At 42.6% G+C, this 27,790-nt stretch overlaps 1 protein-coding gene across 1 annotated transcript in view; it reads right to left on the minus strand.

Moving 5' to 3' along the window:
- Nucleotides 1–8,276: 8,276 nt before the first annotated feature.
- The window catches only part of LOC120033270, a 117,190-nt gene continuing 97,676 nt past the window's right edge, over nt 8,277–27,790 (minus strand). The window contains exons 9-13 of the mRNA XM_038979544.1: nt 15,398–15,463; nt 13,454–13,504; nt 13,280–13,306; nt 8,333–8,661; nt 8,277–8,300 (exon numbers count right to left, since the gene is read on the minus strand). Coding sequence (XP_038835472.1) covers nt 8,277–8,300; nt 8,333–8,661; nt 13,280–13,306; nt 13,454–13,504; nt 15,398–15,463 — 497 coding nt within the window. The remainder of the gene's footprint in view (nt 8,301–8,332; nt 8,662–13,279; nt 13,307–13,453; nt 13,505–15,397; nt 15,464–27,790) is intronic.

Consider the following 27,790-nt stretch of genomic DNA (forward strand, 5'->3'; position numbering starts at 1 on the left):
CATCATCACAATTATTGAGACACTACAAAATTACCCAGCTCTCACAGTGCATCCAAAATCAACAATTCTAACGCTTCCCCCAGAGAAGGTAGAGAAAGCAAGAAGCCCCACTACCCAATTTTTTCTGATCGGGGCGGGGCCACTCTGGTCTACTTATTGCCCCCACCCCATGGAGGCGGTTCCCCAGGGTGAGACATCACACTGGATAATTGTTTCTGGGTGGGGTGGGTGAGGCAAGCAGGAGGGGAAAGTAAGTAGACCAGAGCCAGCTGTTCCCTCTCGTGTGAGCATGCCAGATATTATGGATGAACCATGAGCTCACACGGGAAAAGCATGCTCACACCACACGGTAAAAGTATACTAACACGAGAGAGGAAACACCCACTTAAGACCAGAACCGTCACCATTTTTTTCAATGGTAAAAGGCCTCAGTAAAATGTGTTATTTATCCACCATCTTTGCTTCCACTTCTAACCAACAACTATAACTATGTATACTGAGCCAAAATATAAACGCAACATGGAAAGTGTTGTTCCATGAGCTGAAATAAAAGATCCCAGAAATGTGCCATATGCACAAAAAGCTTATTTCTCTCAAATGTTGTGCAGAAATTTGTTTACATCCTTGTTAGTGAGCATTTCTCCTTTGTCAGGATAATCCATCCACCTGACAGGTGTGGTATATCAACAAGCTGATTAAACAGCATGATCATTACAAAGGTGAATTTTGTGCTAGGGACAATAAAAGGCCACTCTAAAATGTGCAGTTCTGTCACACAACACAATGCCACAGATGTTTCTGTATGGCGTCATTTGGGCGAGCTGTTTGCTGACATCAACGTTGTGAACAGAGTGCCCCATGGTGGCGGTGGGGTTATGGTATGGGCAGACAAAAGCTACAGTGTCACGCCATGACCGTAGATTGCTTTGTATGTTTCTATTTTTAGTTTGGTCAGGGTGTGATGTGGGTGGGTATTCTATGTCTGGGTATTCTATGTTGTAGGTCTAGGTTTTCTGTTTCTGTGTGTTTGGCCTGGTGTGGTTCCCAATCAGAGGCAGCTGTCTATCGTTGTCTCTGATTGGGAGCCATATTTAGGTATCCTGTTTCCCACTTTTGTTTGTGGGTGGTTGTTTCCTGTTTCAGTGTTTGCACCATACGTGACTGTTTCGGTTGTTTGTTCGTGGTTTGTTCTGTGTTCATTTTGATTTATTAAAATCTATTATGGACACTTACCACGCTGGAACCTTGGTCCTCCTCTCCTTCTCCAGATGACAATCGTTACATACAGACAATGAACACAATTGCATTTTATCTATGGCCATTTGAATGCACACAGTTACCGTGACAAGATCCTGAGGCCCATTGTCGTACCATTCATCCACCGCCATCACCTAATGTTTCAGTATGACAATACACAGTCCCATGTCGCAAGGATCTGTACACAATTGCAGGAAGCTGAAAATGTCCCAGTTCTTCCATGCCCTGCATATTCACCAGCCATGTTACCCATTGAGCATGTTTGAGATGTTCTGGATTGACGTGTACAACAGCATGTTCCAGTTCACGCCAATATCCAGCAACTTTGCACAGCTATTGAAAAGGAGTGGGACAACATTCCACAGTCTGATCAACTCTATGCGAAGGAGATGTGTTGCGCTGCATGAGGCAAATGGTGGTCACACCAGATACTGACTGGTTTTCTGATCCACGCCCCTCTGTTTTTTTTTAAGGTATCTGTGACCAACAGATGCAGATCTGTATTCCCAGTCGTGAAATCCATAGTTTAGCAAATAATTTATTTATTTCAGTTGACTGATTTCCTTTTATGTACTTTAACTCAGTAAAATCTTTGAAATTGTTGCATGTTGCGTTTTATATTTTTATTCAGTGTATATTTTGTCAATTTTGAATTCAGTCTAACACAATGTGAAATTAGTCAATGGGTATGGATACTTCCTGAAGGCACTGTGAGTGAGGGTTAACACAAAATATTTCAGCTGTTAAAATCTCTCTGCTTGCCAATACAATAGTCCTATAATATGTCATCATTGGGAGGCAGAAGTGGAAACCCCAAGGGTTGAGGAGTAACTGATGACAACCTACCCAACCCTGGAAACCCCCTATTTCTTATGCTAAAGCCACCCACCCACACACACACACACACACACACACACACACAGCCAAAATGAATCATCATTTTATGGACCTGCAGATAGGCCTTATACAGTCACATACTAAAGTTATAGGGTGTGGTCGACATATTTAAAACGTAGCCTACTTGTGCGACCATGACTTATGCTTCGAACACACGGAAAACGTTTGCATTTTGGTACATCATAATTACATTAATTGCCTATGAAACGCTGTATTTGCCTTGCAGCATTGCGTTACAGAGGCAGTTGCAGTGCGTTTGGTGTGGTGCATACTTTGGATTTATCGAACGTATGCGTCAAACTGTATGCGTAGACGGCTTGACAGGAATGGTAGCAGGTGAATGTTGAACTTTTGTTGCATACATATCCAGATGATGCTGCGTCCTATTTAGCGCATTGATACTGTCGGTGTGTTCGAAGCGTGTTTATTAGCAGTGTCCTAAGATTATGCTGCATTGACTTGTGATATCCTTGTTTGTAATCAGCACCCATAACAGACCAGTAACTTGTAATAAACACGAGTGCATCTTTAAAAGAAGAGTTTCGCGCCACCCAGACAACAGCCTATGCAACAGAATAACCCACCTGATGAAACTGCACGGGGTATCGCTTCTGTCAAAGTGACGCTATGAAGTGTGAGCCTTTTCTTAGAAGTCATTTTGCTAGCTTGTTTGTAGCTACCGACTGTTTGTAGTATGTTGACTCACTGTGGCGGTCTTAAGCCTGCCTACCTAGCAGACATACGTAAAAGTGAAAGTAAAACTTGTCTGTAATTTTTTGGTTTTATTTTAGATTCCTCAAAGTAGCCATCCTTTGCCTTAATGACAGCTTTGCAATCTCTCAACCAGCTTCATGAGGTAGTCACCTGGAATGCTTTTCCAACAGTCTTGAAGGAGTTCCCACATATGCTGATTACTTGTTGGCTGCTTTTACTAAACTCTGCGGTCCAACTCATCCCAAACCATCTCAATTGGGTTGAGATCGGGTGATTGTGGAGGCCAGGTCATCTGATGCAGCACTCCATCACTCTCCTTCTTGGTCAAAGACCCCTTACACAGCCTGGAGGTGTGTTGGGTCATTGTCCTGTTGAAAAACAAGTGATAGTCCCACTAAGCGCAAACCAGATGGGATGGTGTATCGCTGCAGAATGCTGTGGTAGCCATGCTGGTTAAGTGCCTTGAATTCTAAATAAATCACTGACAATGTCACCAGCAAAAGCACCCCCACACCTCCTCCTCCATGCTTCACTCTTCCTCCATGCTTCAAGCAGAGATCATCCGTTCAGCTACTCTGCCTCTCACAAAGACACGGCAGCTGCAACCAAAAATCTCAAATTTGGAATCATCAGATCAAAAGACATTTCCACTGGTCTAATGTCCATTGCTCGTCTTTCCTTGCCCAAGCAAGACTGTTCTTCATGTTGGTGTCCTTTAGTAGTGGTTTCTTTGCAGCAATTCAACCATGAAGGCCTGATTCACGTAGTCTCCTCTGAACAGCTGATGTTGAGATGTGTCTGTTACTTGAACTCTGTGAGGTGCAATCTGAGGTGCAGTTAATTGCTGATTTCTGAGGCTGGTAACTCTAATGAACTTATCCCCTGCAGCAGAGAGAACTTTGGGTCTTCCTTTCCTGTGGCGGTCCTCATGAGAGGCAGTTTCAACATAACGCTTGATGGTTTTTGCGACTGCACTTGAAGAAACTTTCAAAGTTCTTGAAATGTTCCAGATTGACTGACCTTTATGTCTTAAAGTAATGATGGACTGTTGTTTGTCTTTGCTTATTTGAGCTGTTCTTGCCATAATCTGGACTTGGTCTTTTACCAAATAGGACTCTATCTTCTGTATACCACCCCTACCTTGTCCCAACACAACTGATTGGCTCAAATGCATTAAGGCAAGGAATTCCTTGTTAAAAGTTAAAATGTACTTTTAACAAGGCACACCTATTAATTGAAATGCATTCCAGGTGACCACATCATGAAGCTGGTTGAGAGAATTCCAAGAATTAGCAAAGCTGCAATGGTGTACTTAAGTAGCACTTTAAAGTACTTTTACATACGTCGTTTTTTGGGGGTATCTGTACTTTACTATTTATATTTTGGACAACTTTTACTTCACTACATTCCTAAAGAAAATAATGTACTTTTTACTCCATACATTTTCCCTGACACTCAAAAGTGTGTCACATTTTGAATGCTTAGCAGGACAAGAAAATGGTCTAATTCACACACCTATCAAGACAACATCCCTGGTTATTTTGCCTCTGGAAAATGTCAAGAACTTTGAAAGTTTCTTCAAGTGCCGTTGCAAAAACCATCAGGCGCTATGATGAAACTGGCTCTCATGAGGACCGCCACAGGAAAGGAAGACCCAGAGTTACCTCTGCTACAGAGGAGAAGTTCATTTGAGTTACCAGCCTCATTTTGATGTCTTCACTATGATAATACATGTAGACACACCCTCTCCCCCCATGTAGAAAATTGTAAAAATAAAGAAAAACCCCTTGAATGAGTAGGTGTGTCCAAACTTTTGACTGGTACTATATATATATATATACACTGCTCAAAAAAATAAAGGGAACACTTAAACAACACAATGTAACTCCAAGTCAATCACACTTCTGTGAAATCAAACTGTCCACTTAGGAAGCAACACTGATTGACAATAAATTTCACATGCTATTGTGCAAATGGAATAGACAAAAGGTGGAAATTATAGGCAATTAGCAAGACACCCCCAATAAAGGAATGGTTCTGCAGGTGGTGACCACAGACCACTTCTCAGTTCCTATGCTTCCTGGCTGATGTTTTGGTCACTTTTGAATGCTGGCGGTGCTTTCACTCTAGTGGTAGCATGAGACGGAGTCTACAACCCACACAAGTGGCTCAGGTAGTGCAGTTCATCCAGGATGGCACATCAATGCGAGCTGTGGCAAAAAGGTTTGCTGTGTCTGTCAGCGTAGTGTCCAGAGCATGGAGGCGCTACCAGGAGACAGGCCAGTACATCAGGAGACGTGGAGGAGGCCGTAGGAGGGCAACAACCCAGCAGCAGGACCGCTACCTCCGCCTTTGTGCAAGGAGGTGCACTGCCAGAGCCCTGCAAAATGACCTCCAGCAGGCCACAAATGTGCATGTGTCAGCATATGGTCTCACAAGGGGTCTGAGGATCTCATCTCGGTACCTATTGGCAGTCAGGCTACCTCTGGCGAGCACATGGAGGGCTGTGCGGCCCCACAAAGAAATGCCACCCCACACCATGACTGACCCATCGCCAAACCGGTCATGCTGGAGGATGTTGCAGGCAGCAGAACGTTCTCCACGGCGTCTCCAGACTCTGTCACGTCTGTCACATGTGCTCATGTGCTCAGTGTGAACCTGCTTTCATCTGTGAAGAGCACAGGGCGCCAGTGGCGAATTTGCCAATCTTGGTGTTCTCTGGCAAATGCCAAACGTCCTGCACGGTGTTGGGCTGTAAGCACAACCCCCACCTGTGGACGTCGGGCCCTCATACCACCCTCATGGAGTCTGTTTCTGACCGTTTGAGCAGACACATGCACATTTGTGGCCTGCTGGAGGTCATTTTGCAGGGCGCTGGCAGTGCACCTCCTTGCACAAAGGCGGAGGTAGAGGTCCTGCTGCTGGGTTGTTGCCCTCCTACGGCCTCCTCCACGTCTCCTGATGTACTGGCCTGTCTCCTGGTAGCGCCTCCATGCTCTGGACACTACGCTGACAGACACAGCAAACCTTTTTGCCACAGCTCGCATTGATGTGCCATCCTGGATGAACTGCACTACCTGAGCCACTTGTGTGGGTTGTAGACTCCGTCTCATGCTACCACTACTGTGAGAGCACCGCCAGCATTCAAAAGTGACCAAAACATCAGCCAGGAAGCATAGGAACTGAGAAGTGGTCTGTGGTCACCACCTGCAGAATCACTCCTTTTTTGGGGGTGTCTTGCTAATTGCCTATAATTTCCACCTTTTGTCTATTCCATTTGCACAACAGCATGTGAAATTTATTGTCAATCAGTGTTGCTTCCTAAGTGGACAGTTTGATTTCACAGAAGTGTGATTGACTTGGAGTTACATTGTGTTGTTTAAGTGTTCCCTTTATTTTTTTGAGCAGTGTATATATATACACACAAAATACTCTGATATGAGCGGAGAAAAATACTCTGACAAAAGTTCTCCGCAGCACCCCTTGTTAATTTCATATTTAAATATATTTGGTCTGAATGTTTATTGCAAAATATATAAAGGCTTTTATACAAAATACTTACATACATAACACACACCACACATACACTAGGATTAATGTACAACAGGGGGAAATTATCATGTCAATATAATCATGCAAATAATTCAGTTAAAATACAGTAGGCCTAAGGTATGTACAGGGCATGGGCATTCCTCTGCTTTATCTTGACATGTGCATAACACTTGCTAGCAATCATTTTGTTATGAAATAGAAGAGAGGACAGGTGGAAGCTCAGAAATATGCAGAGTAGAAGCGGCAGCTTTGGACATTACTTACTAAACGAGATTCAAATAAACTAACGCGTGTAACGTTGCCACATTAAATGTGATACGAAACAGAATGAATGGTCATGCATGTATTCCTTGCCCTGATTTAAGTGCCACAGAGTGGATATTCTGTTGATTGGCCAGAAATGATACCTGTCAATTTAAGTATGTGGTCATGTGTGTAGGAAAGGGAAGAGCAAAAAAAAAAAGAACAAAGAGGAAATGCTTTTTTGAAAACTTTGCAAGTAAAATAGCTCCGTAATGGTGTAGTTTAAACCTGTTCCAATGGATTATTTGCCATCAAAAGGGAAATTACTGGATTTAAGGACTTCTATTCAACACCACGGAGTGATGAGTGTATCTGATTGAATGTGAATTGTTGATCGACTCTCCTGCTCTTACAATTGGAATATAATTTATATTTTTTTGTGGCTTTACCTTTTTTGGGAAAGAACTGAATTGAATCCTGGATTTAAAGGACATTTTTGGTTGAACTGAATCTCTTTTTGACTTTGACCTTTGGACTACTGACGGTATTGAGTTTGATTGCTGGTTACATCCGATACAGAAAGCCATATTGCATCCAATTTTGTGTTGGTTTATGATTTGTTGCTGTTTCATTTCTAATCAAAGCTTTAATATGATGCTTTAAAGGTGCTTCGCTTTGTTGGGGTTGTGCATTTTTATACTTTCTCAATTTCAAAAAGGTCTTCTAGGGGTCAAACTATTGCTACACATTTCCCACTCCTTGTTTTTATAAAGCACACTTGTTTAGAAAGGACCAGTGATGTTATAAATGGACCTCAGTTTCACCGAACACCAACCAGTCTATTGCTATGGAAATGTTCTCTGAACGTTAGAATGCCTTGTCGTCCAGTGCTGGTAACCCGGATGAGACGGTGGGTTCTCTTGTCTTCATGATCCTCTGTGTACCTGTGGTCCACAGTTCCCTGTCTAGAGAGAAGTCAGTTAGTAGGAACAAGAGTTGGTAACATACTAACAGTCTGCTTATAGTGAGTTGACCAGAGTGTAAGAAGAAGTATTGCACAATAAAGGGAAATGAAGTGAAAACAGTCTACATTGTTATCACACTCCAACTTACCGTCCTACAATGCTGAATTCTCTTCTGCTGCCCCCTCTCCATTGTCGTGCTTCACCCCGTCTTCGTTCAGCAGCACGGACACCTCTGCAAGAAAACACAGTAGGAGAACTCAACTGGAGAAATGAAACCATTCAGAATTAATGTGATTCAAGAATGCTATAATTACAATGGCACCGATTCCTGCTCTGTTATGACAGTTTAAGATGAAGCCAGTCTTTCCCATCTATTTGAGACTGAGGTCTGTACATTTATCCTGACGCATCCAGAGGGACTTGATGTTTACTATCCCTTACTCATACACACCTCCATTTGCCTCTCCTTTTTCAGCTGCGTTTATGTCACCCCCTGGTGCAGCGCTGCCATCCGTTTTAGACCCATCCTCGCCCACTGGTGCAGTGCTGCCATCCGTTTTAGACTCATCCTCGCCCACTGGTGCAGCGCTGCCATCCGTTTTAGACTCATCCTCGCCCACTGGTGCAGTACTGCCATCCATTTTAGACTCATCCTCGCCCACTGGTGCAGCGCTGCCATCTGTTTTAGACTCATCCTCGCCCACTGGTGCAGCGCTGCCATCCGTTTTAGACTCATCCTCGCCCACTGGTGCAGCGCTGCCATCTGTTTTAGACTCATCCTCTCCCACTGGTGCAGCGCTGCCATCCGTTTTAGACTCATCCTCTCCCACTGGTGCAGCGCTGCCATCTGTTTTAGACTCATCCTCTCCCACTGGTGCAGCGCTGCCATCTGTTTTAGACTCATCCTCGCCCACTGGTGCAGCGCTGCCATCTGTTTTAGACTCATCCTCTCCCACTGGTGCAGCGCTGCCATCTGTTTTAGACTCATCCTCGCCCACTGGTGCAGCGCTGCCATCTGTTTTAGACTCGCCCACTGAGGAAACAAAGAGAGGGTAAACCATGTACTACAGCCTCTCTACTGAACCACCAGTGTTTCCGACACAGTGTTTTCTTAGACAGGACAAGCCCTCCCACCACAATGTTTTTCAAACCCAACTTGTTCTAACAATCCTCAACATATTTGATTGTAGAATTCCATTGGAATGCCACTTTCACCTCAATCTGTAACCAGGTGTCCATCCAACCTTATTAATGGAGGTACATGTCCGATTACATTCTTTTTAATGACCAGCCTGATGGAAACAGCTAATGTCAGTAAACTTTCCAAATGTCGACAAAACACGCAAAACAAGGTGGGATCTTTTTGTGTCTGTCAAATTAATTATGTGAGTAATGACAGTGGAAACGCTTTTATGCACAAATATTGATTTAATAACGATCATATTAAAGTAAACTTGGAGTCACGCAATGACGTGTGGTCCTGCCACTACGACTCTGGAAAGTACGCAGTTTATTAGGTTACAGATTAAATAAATGATGAACTTCACAGGGTGGTGAAAGTCCAAGGTGATGAGTTTGATGCTCCTTTCAAATAAATATCGAGGGTCTTATTCTGGTGACATGATGATAGATGGTTGGGTGCTGTTTGACAAATAAAAAAAATAATCGGACTTTTGTCCATAATAATTTCATCATGTATGCTATGCCCGCACTGTATCTGCGAGCTGTTGGCTAGAGGTCACATTTTTGGGTGAAAAACCATCAGAAGAATTGAAAATGGGATGGAAACCCACTTAAGTTGTATTTTTTATTCAGTAGATGGGAAATTAACTGCAAACGTTATTTTTATGTGTACCATGTCATCACGCACAGCCTTATATCCGCAACAAGTCAGTTTAATGGAAACATCTCTCTGGTGGAAAAACATGCATATTGTTTTTAAGCAGATTTTAGAATATTCTCATGAAAATCTGTCGCCAATTGGATGGAAACCTAGCTAGTGTCTTAACCTTCTTCAGGTTTTGTCACCGGCTTAACACTGTTGGCATTGTTGCCAGCCGTCCCTGAGGACAGAATAACAAAGTTTGTCTATAAATCATCTCCCCCAGTTAAGTATGACTCCTATCCTGTCTGTGGGTAGTGGAGCTTACAGAGGGGAGTTTTGTTCACAGTTGCACCAAATGATATTTCAGCAAAACCCTTCATCTGTTTGGAACAATCGTCAAAGCATGATTCTAGCAAAGTTCTGTGGAAGTACCATCTCAGAAGAAATACCTAGCCACACAGAATTAAGTTCCTATGATATTCTGAGATACGCAGATACACACCTAATACAGTCTAAAATTAGCTAATGATTTCAGGAAATCTAAGAGTCGGTATGAAAAATTATGGGGAAAAAGTTGCAAGACCACAAGCAATGAGCTGTTGGGAGATTTATCCTACATTTACACTCTAAGCTACTTCAATAATGAGGACAGAACAGAGAACACTAATAAACAACTGCCGTACTGTACATGCACACCTAAAATCTACTGTAAATACAGGTAGAACGGGCATCATTTCATAATGACTGTCAGCAAAATGCTGTAGATACTAGTAGTACTGGCCCCCACTCACCTACAAGTTGCCACTTACTAACCTTCTATTTTGACAAGACTAACTTCCCAATAAAGTATACCAGTAGGCATAGCATCATACACAGTGACTTCCTGCTGCCAGTCATCAACAGAATTCAAATAAAATAGCAATCTAAGTTCTTTTGATATTCTGAGATATGCAGATGAGCATCGATGCTACTTCTGCTTTATGACGACAAAACCTGCAAAGGTATTCAGATGTTCAAACAAAACATGGAAGCAGTTCTGATAACTCAAAATGTTCTGATTGACAGATCAAATAAAGCAGAAGACTCACACTGAACTCATTAAATAATTGGCTTTTGGAGCATACAAACTAGCAAGGGGTGACAGTGACAATCTTTATTCACAGTGTTACCTCTACGGGTGACATTTTGACAGTGCAAAAATGCATAGATGTAAAGATACACTAAAACCAAGCAGGTTATTTCAAATACTCATCACAAGTACATCATCTAAAACACATTTTCCTTGCAGATTCCAACTTTGTAATACACATTTTATATATGCTAGCCCACACACTGCTAACTTTAAACTCACATTAGTAATCACCTTCTCATACTGTATGTAGACTAGAGGTTGACCGATTAATCGGAATGGCCGATTAAATTGGGGCCGATTTCAAGTTTTCATATAAAATCGGATATCGGTATTTTTGGACACTGATTTGGCCAATTTTTTTTTTTTACACCTTTATTTAACTAGGCAAGTCAGTTAAGAACACTTTCTGATTTTCAATGACGGCCTAGGAACGGTGGGTTAACTACCTTGTTCAGGGGCAGAACGACAGATTTTTACCTTGTCAGCTCGGGGATTCAATCTTGCAACCATACAGTTAACTAGTCCAACGCTCTAACCACCTGCCTCTCATTGCACTCCCCGAGGAGCCTGCCTGTTACACGAATGCAGTAAGAAGCCAAGGTAAGTTGCTAGCTAGCATTAAACTTATCTTATAAAAAACAATTAATCAATCATAATCACTAGTTAACTACACATGGTTGATGATATTACTAGTTTATCTAGCGTGTCGATGCGGTGCGCATTCGCGAAAAAGGACTGTCGTTGCTCCAACGTGTACCTAACCATAAACATCAATGCCTTTCTTAAAATCAATACACAGAAGTATATATTTTTAAACCTGCATATTTAGCTAAAAGAAATCCAGGTTAGCAGGCAATATTAACCAGGTGAAATTGTGTCACTTCTCTTGCGTTCATTGCACGCAGAGTCAGGGTATATGCTCTAATAATAAACGTTTTGTTTTCAAAATGATAGTTTCCCGGATTCGACCATATTAATGACCAAAGGCTCGTATTTCTGTGTGTTATGTTATAATTAAGTCTATGATTTGATATTTGATAGAGCAGTCTGACTGAGCGATGGTAGGCAGCAGCAGGCTCGTAAACATTCATTCAAACAGCACTTTTGTGCGTTTTGCCAGCAGCTCTTCACTGTGCTTCAAGCATTGCGCTGTTTATGACTTCAAGCCTATCAACTCCCGAGATTAGGCTGGTGTAACCAATGTGAAATGGCTAGATAGTTAGCGGGGTGCGCGCTAATAGCATTTCAAACGCCACTCGCTCTGAGACTTGGAGTAGTTGTTCCCCTTGCTCTGCATGGGTAACGCTGCTTCGAGGGTGGCTGTTGTCGATGTGTTCCTCGTTCGAGCCCAGGTAGGAGTGAGGAGAGGGACGGAAGCTATACTGTTACACTGGCAATACTGAAGTGCCTATAAGAACATCCAATAGTCAAAAGGTATATGGAATACAAATGGTATAGAGAGAAATAGTCCTATAAATACTATATTAACTACAACCTAAAACCTCTTACCTTGGAATATTGAAGTCTCATGTTAAAAGGAACCACCAGCTTTCATATGTTCTCATGTTCTGAGCAAGGAACTTAAAGGTTAGCTTTTTTACATGGCACATATTGCACTTTTACTTTCTTCTCCAACACTTTGTTTTTGCATTATTTAAACCAAATTGAACATATTTCATTATATAATTGAGGCTAAATTTTTATTGATGTATTATATTAAGTTAAAATAAGTGTTCATTCAGTATTGTTGTAATTGTCATTATTACAAATACATTTTAAAAAATTGTCCGATTAATCGGTATCGGCTTTTTTTGGTCCTCCAATAATCGGTATCGGTATTGAAAAATCATAATCGGTCGACCTCTAATGTAGACGTCACTAAAACATGTTCTTCAAATAAATGCCACCACAAATAAGATGAGTAACACATGTCTGACAACATCTCCACATATCTGCATTGTCAAAATGGCCCCATAGAAGTACCATGTAAAAGGTGTGTTAGTGTTACTACCGATGCCTGTGTATCGTGTAAAGTTACACCGTCCATCAAGATTGTTTACAGCCAACAGAGTAGAAGAGGTTCCTTGAATTTATAATAATTTTGCCCTTTTAAGTTTGCATAAGGTTATGATGAGAAAACTTGGAAATATTCTGGGTGTTGGGATTACAGCCGTGCACTCTCTCACAAACACAGACACACACACACACACGTGAGTAAAGGTCCCTAATTAAATATAAACAGATTTCTGGTGATGGCCACTGTAACCTCTGCAGAATCACACACAGAAGGAAATCATCAACTACAGCCTCTCTCCTACTGCATCAAACACTGCTTAAAGCTACAATATGTAACTTTTTGGGAGACCCAAACAAATTCATAGAAATGTGAGTTATAGATCTTTCATTCTCATTGAAAGCTAATCTTTGAAGCGGTAGATCTGTTCTATTTCTATGCTTCCTGTTTCTTTCAACAGCTGAATATACAATCTTTTTGGTTATGGAAAATATCTTTCACAGCGGTTTAGATTGTACAATGATTCTCTACACAATGACTGCTTGTTCTTCACATAAACTGAAATTAGATAAACTAATAGAATTTTAGAAACTTGGAAATAGCGGAGCGATTTCTGCATAGTTCATCTTTAAAGTCGTTTTTTCTGCTTCATAGAGTCTTAAATGAACTGGATTACTTGCCTTGTTCTGGCTGGACTCCATCACTGCCTTTAGTTGAGGTGGAGAGAAGAGAGAAAAGTTGAGTTTGGCATTCTCATTCACAGACCATATTAGTATTAGTTGTGTTCACTTCTAGATGACAATGAAAAGGATGATAAGTATCAGAATTCCATGTGAATGCCACTGTCTTCTTACCCTCAGGCTTTGACTCATCTTTAGGACAACTGGATCCGCTGACTTCTGCTGCTAATGAGAACAGAAGGACAAACTCTTTCTAATTAGATCATTTCTAGTAACCCTCTGCTTCATGTGTCAAACTCATTCCACAGAGGGCAGAGTGTCTGAAAATTTTCAGGCTAAGTTCCAGACACGTAAAAGACACACCCTCCTCCACTTACTCTCACCTTATTCCCTTGGTGGAATCCCTGCAGCCATCTTTGCCGTCGGTCCAAACAATTAGTCAAGCAAGGGAAGTTGGCAACGTAAGCCCCTCAGCCCTCGTTTGTGATGGAGTTTGCGAGTGTACAATTCTGTTCACTCCCGGGCCAGAAACGCCCCATAATCCAATTTGCGATGATTGTACATCTGCTAAGAAAAGTCAGTTTAAACTTAAAACCAACATCAATATGGGGAAGTCAACATACAAGTGGAAGTAAAAAATAATGTAAATAAGTTCGAGATTGTGCTACTAATTCACATGACGGCACAAACACGTCTCATAAAAGGAATTATGTTTTTGTTTGGTTATCTTTTGGAAACGTTAGTTAGCGCATACAACTTTCTCTGGCATCACACTTATACGTAATACATTTCGATTTACCCGATATCGTTGGATGGCTAGTATTTGATGTCTGTGGATGCGTTGTCTTCTAGCCAAGATAGGAAATTCAATCATAATTTACTGTAGAGCATATAATGCACACACACACAACAGCTACCGGTGGTTCCATGACGACTGAAAACACAACCGTGGGACAAATGAGTGACCCATTTCCTGGCAAGGGCGGTCCATTTAACATTTATTCATTCCTCCCTTGCCCTGCAAGTGTCAACTCGTCATATGTCATCAGAAGTGTCCACTTAATTTAAGGGCTGGGGGAAGAGGGTGTGTCTTTTACATGTTCGGAATGCAGCCTCAGAGCCTGACTACACCGTTTGCGTCGCATGCGCGAGCGCTGCAAAATAAATGTAGGAATCTATGTTATTGAATTATTGCACCCACACTGCTCGCGCACGTCAACGAGCGTCTGCATTGCCAAGGGCTAAAATAGAAGTAATTCCTATTTCTGACGCAGATCACGCTGCAAGTCCTGCCTCTCCCATCTCCTCATTGGTTTATAGAAGCAGGTACCCACGTTGGTTATACCCACGTGGGTAATTGAAAGACGAGTGTTGCCGGTTGTCGTGGTAATACTATGAAAGCTTAGATGCCAATCACCATATAAGTTAAACGATGAAAAAGCCTGGAAGGAAGAGAGATGACTAGAAACGATTTGGTTGACCGTTTTTATGTGTGGATTAATTGTCAGAGTAAAGGACCTTGTGCATTTGAGGTAAAATAACAACCTAATGTTTATATCCCAGGACAAATTAGCTAGCAACAGCAAGCTAGCTAAATAGGACAAATTAGCTAGCAAGTGCAAGCTAGCTAGCTAAATTGCCATAAATGTTTAATGCTTTTCGACCTGTCCCCAAATTAATGTCATTGGTTCTGAGTTTGTTTTGATATTTTAACCTGCATGTCGTGATCGCATTTGGTGTAGGGGGAGAAAAGAAATGTATGCACGATGGCGCACGCGCGCAGCCGGTTTGGGTTTCGTGTCAGTCCTCCCTTGTACTTGATTGATGAATTAAGGTCACTAATTAGTAAATAACTCCCCTCACCTGGTTGTCTAGGTCTTCATTGAAAGGGAGAACCAAAAACCTGCAGACACTAAACCCTTCATGGAAAGAGTTTGACACCCCTGTTCTAGATGAACCCTCTATACTTATAAAACACAGTATTATGTATTTAGCTTTTAAGAATCAGTCAGTTACAGGAATCATCAGGACAAATATGGTTTGAGTGTACTGTAACTGCCAAAGCACTGATTCCAGATCTGTTATGGGGTAAACTATCTGCTTTAGTCTCATACACACCTCCATTCCCCTGCAATTTGTCTGCGTCATCGTTCCCCGTTTTGACAGGCAGTAGCCGAACCGTCTCTGCAGAATCACACAGAAGGAAAACATCAACTACAGCCTCTCTCCTACTGCATCAAATGCTACTTAAAGAAGTTACTTCTGCTTTCTACAGTCTTAAATTAACTGGATGACTTGCCTTGTTCTGGCTGGAATCCATCACTGACTTTAGCTGAGAAGAAGAGAAGAGAGAAAAGTTGAGTTTAGCATTCTCATACACAGACCATATTAGTATTTGTTGTGTTCACTTCTGGATGACAATGCAAAGGATGCTAAGTGGCAGAATTCCAGGTGAATGACACTGTGTCTGACCATCAAGTTTAATTGACTTACACAGCAACATCCTACTTAAAGTAATTAACAGAATTAAAATAAAATAGCAATCAATCTATATTCTCGTGATATGCAGATGAGCATCTAACTTCTAATGCTACTTCTGCTTCATGACGTCTTAGCTGGAGGACTTGCCTGTGGTTTGGTTGTTTCCATCCCTGGATTTAACTGAAGAGAGAATAGATCAGTTTAGCATTCTCAAACACCTTTGTTGTGACAATTTTGAATGATGATGATGCAACTATTTGATTTGTAACATACAGTAGATCAGGGATGGTCAAACCGGTTCCTGGAGTGCAGCAGCTACTGCAGGAATTTGTTCCAACTAGGCACCACACCAGAACAACTGAGCTAATTGATCAGTTCAGTGATTGCCTAAATTCAGGTTTGCCTACCCCTGCAGTAGATGAATGCTTTAAGCAAACTGTAAGCTCTTAAAGACACAAAACCTGCAAAGGTCTTGAGACGTTCTGAAACAAGCCACATCTCTAAACCGGTAACAGTAATATCAAACAAAACAAGATGGAAACCGTTCTCAGAACTGAAAACATCCTGAATAAAGATTGTGAAATAATTGGCCTTTTCAACAGTACAAACTAGCAAGGGGCGACAGTGACAATCTTTATCCACAGTGTTACCTCTATGTGTGACATTTTGACAGTGAAAAAATGCATAGATGTAAAGATACACTAAAACCAAGCAGGTTATTTCAAATACTCATCACACAGAAAATCACATTGTAGGATTTTTAATGAATTTATTTGCAAATTATGGTGGAAAATAAGTATTTGGTCAATTACAAAAGTTTCTCAAAACTTTGTTATATACCCTTTGTTGGCAATGACAGAGGTCAAACGTTTTCTGTAAGTCTTCACAAGGTTTTCACACACTGTTGCTGGTATTTTGGCCCATTCCTCCATGCAGATCTCCTCTAGAGCAGTGATGTTTTGGGGCTGTTGCTGGGCAACATGGACTTTCAACTCCCTCCAAAGATTTTCTATGGGGTTGAGATCTGGAGACTGGCTAGGCCACTCCAGGCCCTTGAAATGCTTCTTACGAAGCCACTCCTTCGTTGCCCGGGCGGTGTGTTTGGGATCATTGTCATGCTGAAAGACCCAGCCACGTTTCATCTTCAATGCCCTTGCTCATGGAAGGAGGTTTTCACTCAAAATCTCACGATACATGGCCCCATTCATTCTTTCCTTTACACGGATCAGTCGTCCTGGTCCCTTTGCAGAAAAACAGCCCCAAAGCATGATGTTTCCACCCCCATGCTTCACAGTAGGTATGGTGTTCTTTGGATGCAACTCAGCATTCTTTGTCCTCCAAACACGACGAGTTGAGTTTTTACCAAAAAGTTATATTTTGGTTTCATCTGACCATATGACATTCTCCCAATCTTCTTCTGGATCATCCAAATGCTCTCTAGCAAACTTCAGACGGGCCTGGACATGTACTGGCTTAAGCAGGGGGACACGTCTGGCACTGCAGGATTTGAGTCCCTGGCGGCGTAGTGTGTTACTGATGGTAGGCTTTGTTACTTTGGTCCCAGCTCTCTGCAGGTCATTCACTAGGTCCCCCCGTGTGGTTCTGGGATTTTTGCTCACTGTTCTTGTGATCATTTTGACCCCACGGGGTGAGATCTTGCGTGGAGCCCCAGATCGAGGGAGATTATCAGTGGTCTTGTATGTCTTCCATTTCCTAATAATTGCTCCCACAGTTGATTTATTCAAACCAAGCTGCTTACCTATTGCAGATTCAGTCTTCCCAGCCTGATGCAGGTCTACAATTTTGTTTCTGGTGTCCTTTGACAGCTCTTTGGTCTTGGCCATAGTGGAGTTTGGAGTGTGACTGTTTGAGGTTGTGGACAGGTGTCTTTTATACTGATAACAAGTTCAAACAGGTGCCATTAATACAGGTAACGAGTGGAGGACAGAGGAGCCTCTTAAAACCTGTTGAGGACAGAGGGCGCTGTTTTCACTTTGGGGGAAAATCGTGCCCAATTTAAACGGCCTCGTACTCAATTCTTGCTCGTACAATATGCATATTATTATTACTATTGGATAGAAAACACTCTCTAGTTTCTAAAACCGTTTGAATTATATCTGTGAGTAAAACAGAACTCCTTTTGCAGCAAACTTCCTGACAGGAAGTGGAAAATCTGAAATCGATGCACTGTTCTAGGGCCTGCCTATTAAAGTCCTTGATATTTATTAGTTTAGATGCACTTCCTACGTCTTCCACTAGATGTCGACAAGCAGTGAGAGAAGAAATTGAGTGTGTAACTTGATCTGGGCTCGAATAATAGCTCTTGGCATGACGTGTCACCAGTTTCCTGTTTTCTGGAGAGCGCGAGAAGGGACCTGGATTTGCCTTCTGATAAGCTGTCGTTATGGACGACTAATATCTCCGGCTTTGATTTTATTTGATACATGTGACAATATCATCGTAAAGTATGTTTTTTCAATATAGTTTAATCAGATTATTGAAATTTTTGCCGTGTTCCGTTCTCTGAGTTTGTTGACGATGGAGAGATTCGCGCCACTTGGCAAGTGTGCTTGCTAAATCGAGAGGGAAAAAGGCCGTTCTAAAACCAAACAACGATTGTTCTGGACAAAGGACCCCTTGTACAACATTCTGATGTAAGATCAGCAAAAGTAGGACCCATTTTATGATGTTATTTCATATATCTGTCGTACATGTGAACTAGTCGTTTGCGCCCAGAGTTTGGGCACTCTCTCGCTAAACCTAAGCTGGATGTCGTAATGAAGTTATTTTTAGAATTCTAACACGGCGATTGCATTAAGAACTAGTGTATCTATCATTTCCTATACAACATGTATTTTCTAGTAACGTTTATGAATAGTTATTTGGTCAGAATAGTTGAGTGTCATAAAAATATCCGCACATTCTGGGAAAAAGATGCTACGTTAGCACAATGTATAACCACTGATTTCAGCTCTAAATATGCACATTTTCGAACAAAACATAAGTGTATGTATAACCTGATGTTATAGGACTGTCATCTGATGAAGGTTTATGAAGGTTAGTGAAAATTAATATCTTTTGCTGGTTTATTCGCTATCGCTAACGTGCCTATTGCTATCGCTAACGTGCCTTGATGAATGAATGCGGTAGTGTGGTAGGCTATTGTAGTAAGCTAATATAATGCTATATTGTGTTTTCGCTGTAAAACACTTTAAAAAATCGGAAATATTGGCTGGATTCACAAGATGTTTGTCTTTAATTTGCTGTACACCATCGATTTTTTAGAAATGTTTTATGATGAGTATTTAGGTATTTGACGTTGGTGTCTGTAATTACTCTGGCTGCTTCAGTGCTATTTCTGACGGTAGCTGTGATGGTAGCTGCAATGTAAAACTGATTTATACCTCAAATATGCACATTTTTCGAACAAAACATAGATTTATTGTATAACATGTTATAAGACTGTCATCTGATGAAGTTGTTTCTTGGTTAGTTTGCTTGGTTCTTGGTTAGTTAGGTTGGCTTTGTGCATGCTACCTGTGCTGTGAAAAATGTCTGTCCTTTTTTGTATTTGGTGGTGAGCTAACATAAATATATGTGGTGTTTTCGCTGTAAAACATTTTAAAAATCGGACATGTTGACTGGATTCACAAGATGTGTATCTTTCATTTGCTGTATTGGACTTGTTAATGTGTGAAAGTTAAATATTTCTAAAAAATATCTTTTGAATTTCGCGCTCTGCCTTTTCAGTGGAATGTGGGAGGAGTTCCGCTAGCGGAACCCCGGTGCCAGACAGGTTAACTGGATGACTTGCCTTGTTCTGGCTGAACTACATCACTGCCTTTAGTTGAGGGGAAGAAGAAAGAAAAGCTGAGCTTAGCATTCTCATACACTGTAACTGACTGATTCTGAAAAGCTAAATACATGTTGGATCCGCTGGCTTCAGCTGCTAAGGAGAACAGAAGGACAAACTTTCTCTAATCTGATCATTTGAATGATACACTCCAATACTTATAATACAAAGTATAATGTACAGTGCTTTTGGAAAGTATTCAGACCCCTTCCCTTTTTCCACATTTTGTTACTTTACAGCCATATTCTCAAATGGATTAAATTCATTCATTTTTTCATCAATCTACACACAATACCCCATAATGATAAAGCAAAAATAGTTTTTTTGAAAAACAGATACCTTATTTACAGTACATAAGTATTCACACCCTTTGCTGTTAGATTCAAAATTAAGCTCCGGTGCATCTATTTCCATTGATCATCCTTGAGATGTTTCTACAAATTGATTGCAGCCCATCTGTGGTAAATTCAATTGATTGGACATGATTTGGAAAGACTAACACCTGTCTTTATAAGGTCCTACAGTTGACAGTGCATGTCAGATCACGGGAAGACTAACAAAACATTTCTGCAGCATTGAAGGTCCCCAAGAACACAGTGGCCTCCGTCATTCTTAAATGGAAGAAGTTTGGAACCACCAAAACTCTTCCTAGAGCTGGCCGCCCGGCCAAACTGAGCAGTCGGGGGAGAAGGGCCTTGGTCAGGGAGGTGACCAAGAACTCGATGGTCCCTTTGACAGAGCTCCAGAGTTCCCCTGTGGAGATGGGGGAACCTTCCAGAAGGACAGCAATCTCTGCAGCTCTCCACCAATTAGGCCTTTATGGTAGTGGCCAGACGGAAGCTACTACTCAGTAAAAGGCATATGACAACCCGCTTGGAGATTTCCAAAAGGCACCTAAAGGACTTAGACCATGAGAAACAAGATTCTCTGGTCTGATGAAACCAAGATTGAACTCTTTGGCCTGAATGCCAAGCGTCACATCTGGCGGAAACCTGGCACCTAAGATGAAGCATGATGGTGACAGGTTTTAAAATGCGTTGGTGATGTTCTTCTGCGTCAGGGACTGGGAGACTAGTCAGGATCGAGGGAAAGATGAATGGAGCAAAGTACGGAGAAATCCTTGATGAAAAGAGCAATACCTATGTAAGAATGCTGTTCATTGACTACAGCTCAGCATTCAACACCATAGTATCAAGCAATCAATCAATCAAATGTATTTATAAAGCCCTTTTTAGTTGGTGAAGGTAGGAAACAAACAATCTCCACTCCACTGATCCTCAACACTGGGGCCCCACAAGGGTGCGTTCTCAGCCCCCTCCTGTACTCCCTGTTCATCCACGACTGTGTGGCCATGCACGCCTCTAACTCAATCATCAAGTTTGTAGACGATGCAACAGTGGTAGGCTTGGTTACCAACAACAAAAAGACAGCCTACAGGGAGGAGGTGAGGGCCCTCGGAGTGTGGTGTCAGGAAAATAACCTCTCACTCAATGTCAGCAAAACAAAAGAGATGATCGTAGACTTCAGGAAACAGCAAAGGGAGCATCCCCCTATTCACATCGACGGGACAGCAGTGGAAAAGGTGGAAAGTTTTAAGTTCCTCGGTGTACATATCACAGAAAAACTGAAATGGTCCACCCACACATACAGTGTGGTGAAGAAGGCGCAAAAGCATCTCTTCAACCTCAGGAGGCTGAAAAAACCCTCACTAACTTTTACAGGGGCACAATTGAGAGCATACTATCGGGCTGTATCACAGCCTGGTACGGCAACTGCACCGCCCACAACCGCAGGACTCTCCAGAGGGTGGTGCGGTCTGCATAACGTATTACTTGGAGCAAACTACCTGCCCTCCAGGACACATACAACACCCAATGTCACAGGAAGGCAAAAAAGATAATCAATGACAACAACCACCCGAGCCAATGACTGTTCATCCCGCTTCCATCCAGAAGGCGAGGTCAGTACAGGTGCATCAAAGCTGGGACCGGGAGATAGAAACTGTTTTTCAATCTCAAGGCCATCAGATTGTTAAACAGCCATCACTAGCACAGAGAGGCGGCTACCTACTTACAGACTTGATATCATTGGCCACTTTAATAAATGGAACTCTAGTCACTTTAAGAATGTTTACATATCTCACATTACTCATCTCATATGTATATACTGTATACTGTATCCTACACTATCTATTGCATCTTAGCCGCTCTCACTGCTCATCCATATATTTATATTTATATATTCTTATCCCATTCCTTTACTAGATTGTGTCTATTAGGTTTTGTTGTGGAATTGTTAGATATGGCCTGTTTTCACCGGATCATCGCAGCTAGCTAGCTGCTACCGAGTGGCTATCGTGGCTAACACCCTTGTCCAGAAGCAAGCACCAGTTAGCCTCGAGATAGGCCCATTCCTAGATAGGCTAGCAAACGAATTACACCAACTACAATACCTCTCTTGCCAATTGGCCTGGACCCTTTGTCGACACGGAACCCTGCCGATCCAGCACAACTGGTTTGCTGACGTATTTCGGCCGATGTGTTCTCAACCGGCCTTTGCGTTGTTGATGTCGGTGAGAACCCAGCTACTAGCCCCGGCCCGCTAGCTGTCTGAGCGCCGTGTCTCCCGCTTGCCTAGCGTAGTGACGACTGCCGAGTGGCTCCCTGCTTCATCCATTGCTGCTTATTGGACCCTATGATCACTCGGCTACACAGCTGATGCCTACTGGACTGTTCATTAACACAGTACTTCATTTTGTTTATCTGTAGGCCCCAGCCTCGAACTCAGGCCCTGTGTGTAGCTAACTGACCCTCTCTGCCCATTCATCGCTATTCACCCGTTGTTGTTGTCTTAGCTGTTTACCCCGTTGTTGTCTTAGCTCTCCCAATCAAAACCTGTGATTGCTTTATACCTCCCTCTAATGTCAATATGCCTTGTAAAGTTGAAGTCCGAAGCTTACATACACCTTAGCCCAAAAATATTTAAACTCAGTTTTTCACAAATTTGTACCGGTTTACTCCAACATCTTTACAGGGTCCTTTGTTGTTGTTCTGGGATTGATTTGCACTTTTCACACCAAAGTACGTTCATCTCTAGGAGACAGAAAGCGTCTCCTTCCTGAGCGGTATGACGGCTGCGTGGTCACATTGTCACGCGGAATGACGCAAGAGAGACGAAGCAGGTACGGGGAGTAAACATTTAATAAACAACTGACATAGACGAGACAGGAACAGCGTCAGAAACAAATACAAAGACAAAAACAATACAATGCAGCAGCAGGGAACAGATCTAGGGAACTGACAAATACAGGGGAGGAAATAAACAGGTGATGAATGAGTCCAGGTGAGTCCAATATCGCTGATGCAAGTGACGAGGGAGGGCAGGTGTGAGTAATGGATGGCAGGAGCGTGTGATGCAGGGTAATCTGACGCCCTCAAGCGCCAGGGGAAGGGAAGAGCGGGAGCAGACGTGACACCCATGGTGTTTATAATTGCGTACTATTGTTTGTACAGATTAACGTGGTACCTTCAGGTGTTTGGAAATTGCTCCCAATGAGGTCTTCGCTGATTTCTTTTGATTTTCCCATGATGTCAAGCAAAGAGGCACTGAGTTTGAAGGTAGGCATTGAAATACATCCACAGGTACACCTCCAATTGACTCAAATGATATCAATTAGCCTATCAGAAGCTTCTAAAGCCATGACATACTTTTCTGGAATTTTCCAAGCTGTTTCAAGGCACAGTCAACTTAGTGTATGTAAACTTCTGACCCACTGAAATTGTGATTAAGTGAAATAATCTGTCTGTAAACAATTGTTGGAAAAATTACTTGTGTCATGCACAAAGTAGATGTCCTAACCGACTTGCCAAAACTATAGTTTGTTAACAAGAAATTTGTTGAGTGGGTGAAAAACAAGTTTTAATGACTCCAACCTAAGTGTATGTAAGCTTCAGACTTCAACTGTATCCTGTTGTTTAGGGTAGCTCTCATTGTTTTGTTTTACTGCGGAGCCCCTAGTCCCGCTCTACATGCCTCGGTTAGCTCCCTTGCCCCACCCCCCACACATGCGGAGACAGCACCTAGTTTAACTGGCGCCTCCACTGTACTCGCACCCTACCATGCCCTTGTCTGTGCATTATGCCCTGAATCTATCCTACCACACCCAGAAATCTGCACTTTTTACTCTCTGTTCCGAACGCACTAGACGACCAGTTCTTATAGCCTTTAGCCGTACCCGTATCCTAGTCCTCCTCTGTTCCTCTGGTGATGTCGAGGTTAACCCAGGCCCTGTGTGTCCCCAGGCGCTCTTATTTGTTGACCTCTGTAACCGGAAAAGCCTTGGGTTCATGCATGTTAACATCAGAGGCTTCCTCCCTAAGTTTGCTTTATTCACTGCTTTCACAAACCCTGATGTCCTAGCCGTGTCTAAATCCTGGCTTAGGAAGACCACCAAAAATTCTGACATTTCCATCCCCAATTACAACATTTTCCATCAAGATAAAACTGCTTAAGGGGGCGGAGTTGCAATCTACTGCAGAGATAGCCTGCAAAGTACTGTCCTACTATCCAGGTCTATGCCCAAACAGTTCGAGCTACTACCATCTCTCCAGAAATAAGTCTCTCACTAATGCCGCTTGTTATAGACCCACCTCAGCTCCCAGCTGTGCCCTGGACACCATATGTGAATTGATTGCCCCCCATTTATCTTCAGTTCGTACTGTTAGGTGACCTAAACTGGGATATGCTTAACACCCCGGCCGTCCTACAATCTAAGCTAGATGCCCTCAATCTCACACAAATTATCAAGGAACCTACCAGGTACAACCCCAAATCTGTAAGCATGGGCACCCTCATAGATATCATCCTGACCAACTTGCCCTCTAAACACACCTCTGCTGTTTTCAACCAGGATCTCAGCGATCACTGCCTCATTGCCTGCGTCCGTTATGGGTCCGCGGTTAAACGACCACCCCTCATCACTGTCAAACGCTCCCTAAAACACTTCAGCGAGCAGGCCTTTCTAATCGACCTGGCCCGTGTATCCTGGAAGGATATTGACCTCATCCCGTCAGTAGAGGATGGCTGGTTGCTCTTCAAAAGTGCCTTCCTCACCATCTTAAATATGCATGCCCCTTTCAAAAAATGTAGAGCTAAGAACAGATACAGCCCTTGGTTCACTCCAGACTTGACTGTACTTGACCAGCACAAAAACATCCTGTGGCGCACTGCACTATCTTCAAATAGCCCCCGCGATATGAAACTGTTCAGGGAAGTCAGGAACCAATATACTCAGTCAGTTAGGAAAGCTAAGGCTAGATTTTACAAACAGAAATTTGCTTTCTGTAGCACTAATTCCAAAAAGTTGTGGGACACTGTAAAGTTCATGGAGAATAAGAGCACCTCCTCTCAGCTTCCCACTGCACTGAGGCTAGGAAACACTGTCACCAACCGATAAATCCACGATAATCAAGAATTTCAATAAGCATTTCTCTACGGCTAGCCACGCTTTCCACCTGGCTACCCCAACCCCGGCCAACAGCTCTGCACCCCCCGCAGCTACTGGCCCAAGCCCCCCCAGCTTCTCGTTCACTCAAATCCAGACAGCTGATGTCCTGAAAAAGCTGCAAAATCTGGATCCCTACAAATCAGCTAGGCTAGACAATTTGGACCCTCTCTTCCTAGAATTATCCGCCGCCATTGTCGCAACCCCTATTACTAGTCGTTTCAGCCTCTCTTTCATATCGTCTGAGATTCCTAAAGATTGGAAAGCGGTCATCCCCCTCTTCAAAGGGGGAGACACTCTAGAACCAAACTGTTACAGACCTATATCCATCCTGCCCTGCCTTTCTAAAGTCTTCAAAAGCCAAGTGAACAAACAGATCATCGACCATTTCCAATCCCACCGTACCTTCTCCGCTATGCAATCCGGTTTCCGAGCTGGTCACGGGTGCACCTCAGCCACGCTCAAGGTCTTAAACGATATCATAACTACCATCGATAAAAAACAGTAATGTGCAGCCGTATTCATCGACCTGGCCAAGGCTTTCGACTCTGTCAATCACCGTATTCTTCTAGGCAGACTCAACAGCCTTGGTTTCTCTAATGACTACCTCGCCTGGTTCACTAACTACCTCTCAGATAGAGTTCAGTGTGTCAAATCGGAGGGCCTGTTGTCCGGACCTATGGCAGTCTCTATGGGGGTGCCACAGGGTTCAATCCTCAGGCCGACTCTTTTCTCTGTATATATCAATGATGTCACTCTTGCTGCGGGTGATTCTTTAATCAACCTCTATGCAGACGACACCATTCTGTATACATCTGGCCCTTCTTTGGACACTGTGTTAACAAACCTCCAGACGAGCTTCAATGCCATACAACACTCCTTCCATGGCCTCCGACTGCTCTTAAACGCTAGTAAAACTAAATGCATGCTCTTTAACCGATCGCTGCCCGCACCCGCCCGCCTAGCATCAATACTCTGGACGGTTCTGACTTAGAATATGTGGACAACTACAAATACCTAGGTGTCTGGCTAGACTGTAAACTCTCCTTCCAGACTCACATTAAGCATCTCCAATCCAAAATTAAATCTAGAATTGGCTTCCTATTTCACAACAAAGACTCCTTCACTCATGCTGCCAAACATACACTCGTAAAACTGACTATCCTGCCGATCCTCGGCTTCGGCGATGTCATTTACAAAATAGCCTCCAACACTCTACTCAGCAAATTGGATGCAATCTATCACAGTGCCATCCGTTTTGTTACCAAAGCCCCATATACTACCCACCATTGCGACCTGTATGCTCTCGTTGGCTGGTCCTCGCTACATATTCGTCGCCAAACCCACTGGCTCCAGGTCATCTATAAGTCTTTTCTAGGTAAAGCTCCGCCTTATCTCAGCTCACTGGTCACCATAGCAACTTCCACCCATAGCACACGCTCCAGCAGGTATATTTCACTGGTCATCCCCAAAGCCAACACCTTCTTTGGCCACCTTTCCTTCCAGTTCTCTGCTGCCAATGATTGGAATGAATTGCAAAAATCACTGAAGTTGGAGATTAATATCTCCCTCACTAACTTCAAGCATCGGCTGTCAGAGCAGCTTACCGATCGCTGCAGCTGTACACAGCACATCTGTAAATAGCCCATCCAACCAACTACCTACCTCATCCCCATATTTTATTTTATTCTGCTCTTTTGCACCCCAGTATTTATACTTGCACTTCCTCCTCTGCACATCTATCACTCCAGTGTTAATTGCTAAATTGCAATTACTTCGCCACTATGGCCTATTTATTTCCTTACCTCCTTACTTCATTTGCACACACTGTATACAGATTTTCTATTGTGTTATTGACTGTACGTTTGTTTATCTCATGTGTAACTCTGTGTTGTTGTTTTTGCCGCACTGCTTTGCTTTATCTTGGCCAGGTCACAGTTGTAAATGAGAAATTGTTCTCAACTGGCCTACCTGGTTAAATAAAGGTGAAATAAAAATAAATAAATATATATACTGCTGAACTGTCGGATCTAGAAGCATAAGCATTTCGCTACACTCGCAATAACATCTGCTAACCATGTGTATGTGACCAATAAAATTGTATTTAATTTTATTTGATAATACATACATTACACATTACCCTTATCATCATGCACTTCTCATAAAGCCACAGGGAGGGATGTTTCCTCACACCCATCTGGGTTTTATACAAATTGTATGTATAAATACCCTCTAAGATATACTGAACAAAAATATAAACGCAACATGTAAAGTGTTGGCTCCATGTTTCATGAGCTGAAATAAAAGATATCAGAAATGTTACATATTGTCATGACGTTGCCCTCTTTGGGTACAGCGAGCACCATCCCCCTCTCTCTGTCTCCTACACTCAGGCTGCTGCGACCTCAGGTCATAAATTCCCAGGGAAGATCCTGCCTCATGGTCAGACAGTATAGAGAGAGAGTGAGTTTTCATAGAGAGAACAAAGGAATTTCTTCCACCTCACAGAACTGGAGAACCGAACGGCATTTATGTTCTGGAGAAGGTATAAAAGATCGGTGAAGAATCCAGCTGGTCCGTCTGGTCCGTCTGGTACAATTTTGTGAAACTCATGGGAGACAATACGGCCACATTACCATAACGCTGTTTATATAATAGCCTCAGTTATGAGGCT

Source organism: Salvelinus namaycush, chromosome 40 (genome assembly GCF_016432855.1).
Source record: "Salvelinus namaycush isolate Seneca chromosome 40, SaNama_1.0, whole genome shotgun sequence".
Taxonomy (NCBI): Eukaryota; Metazoa; Chordata; class Actinopteri; order Salmoniformes; family Salmonidae; genus Salvelinus; species Salvelinus namaycush.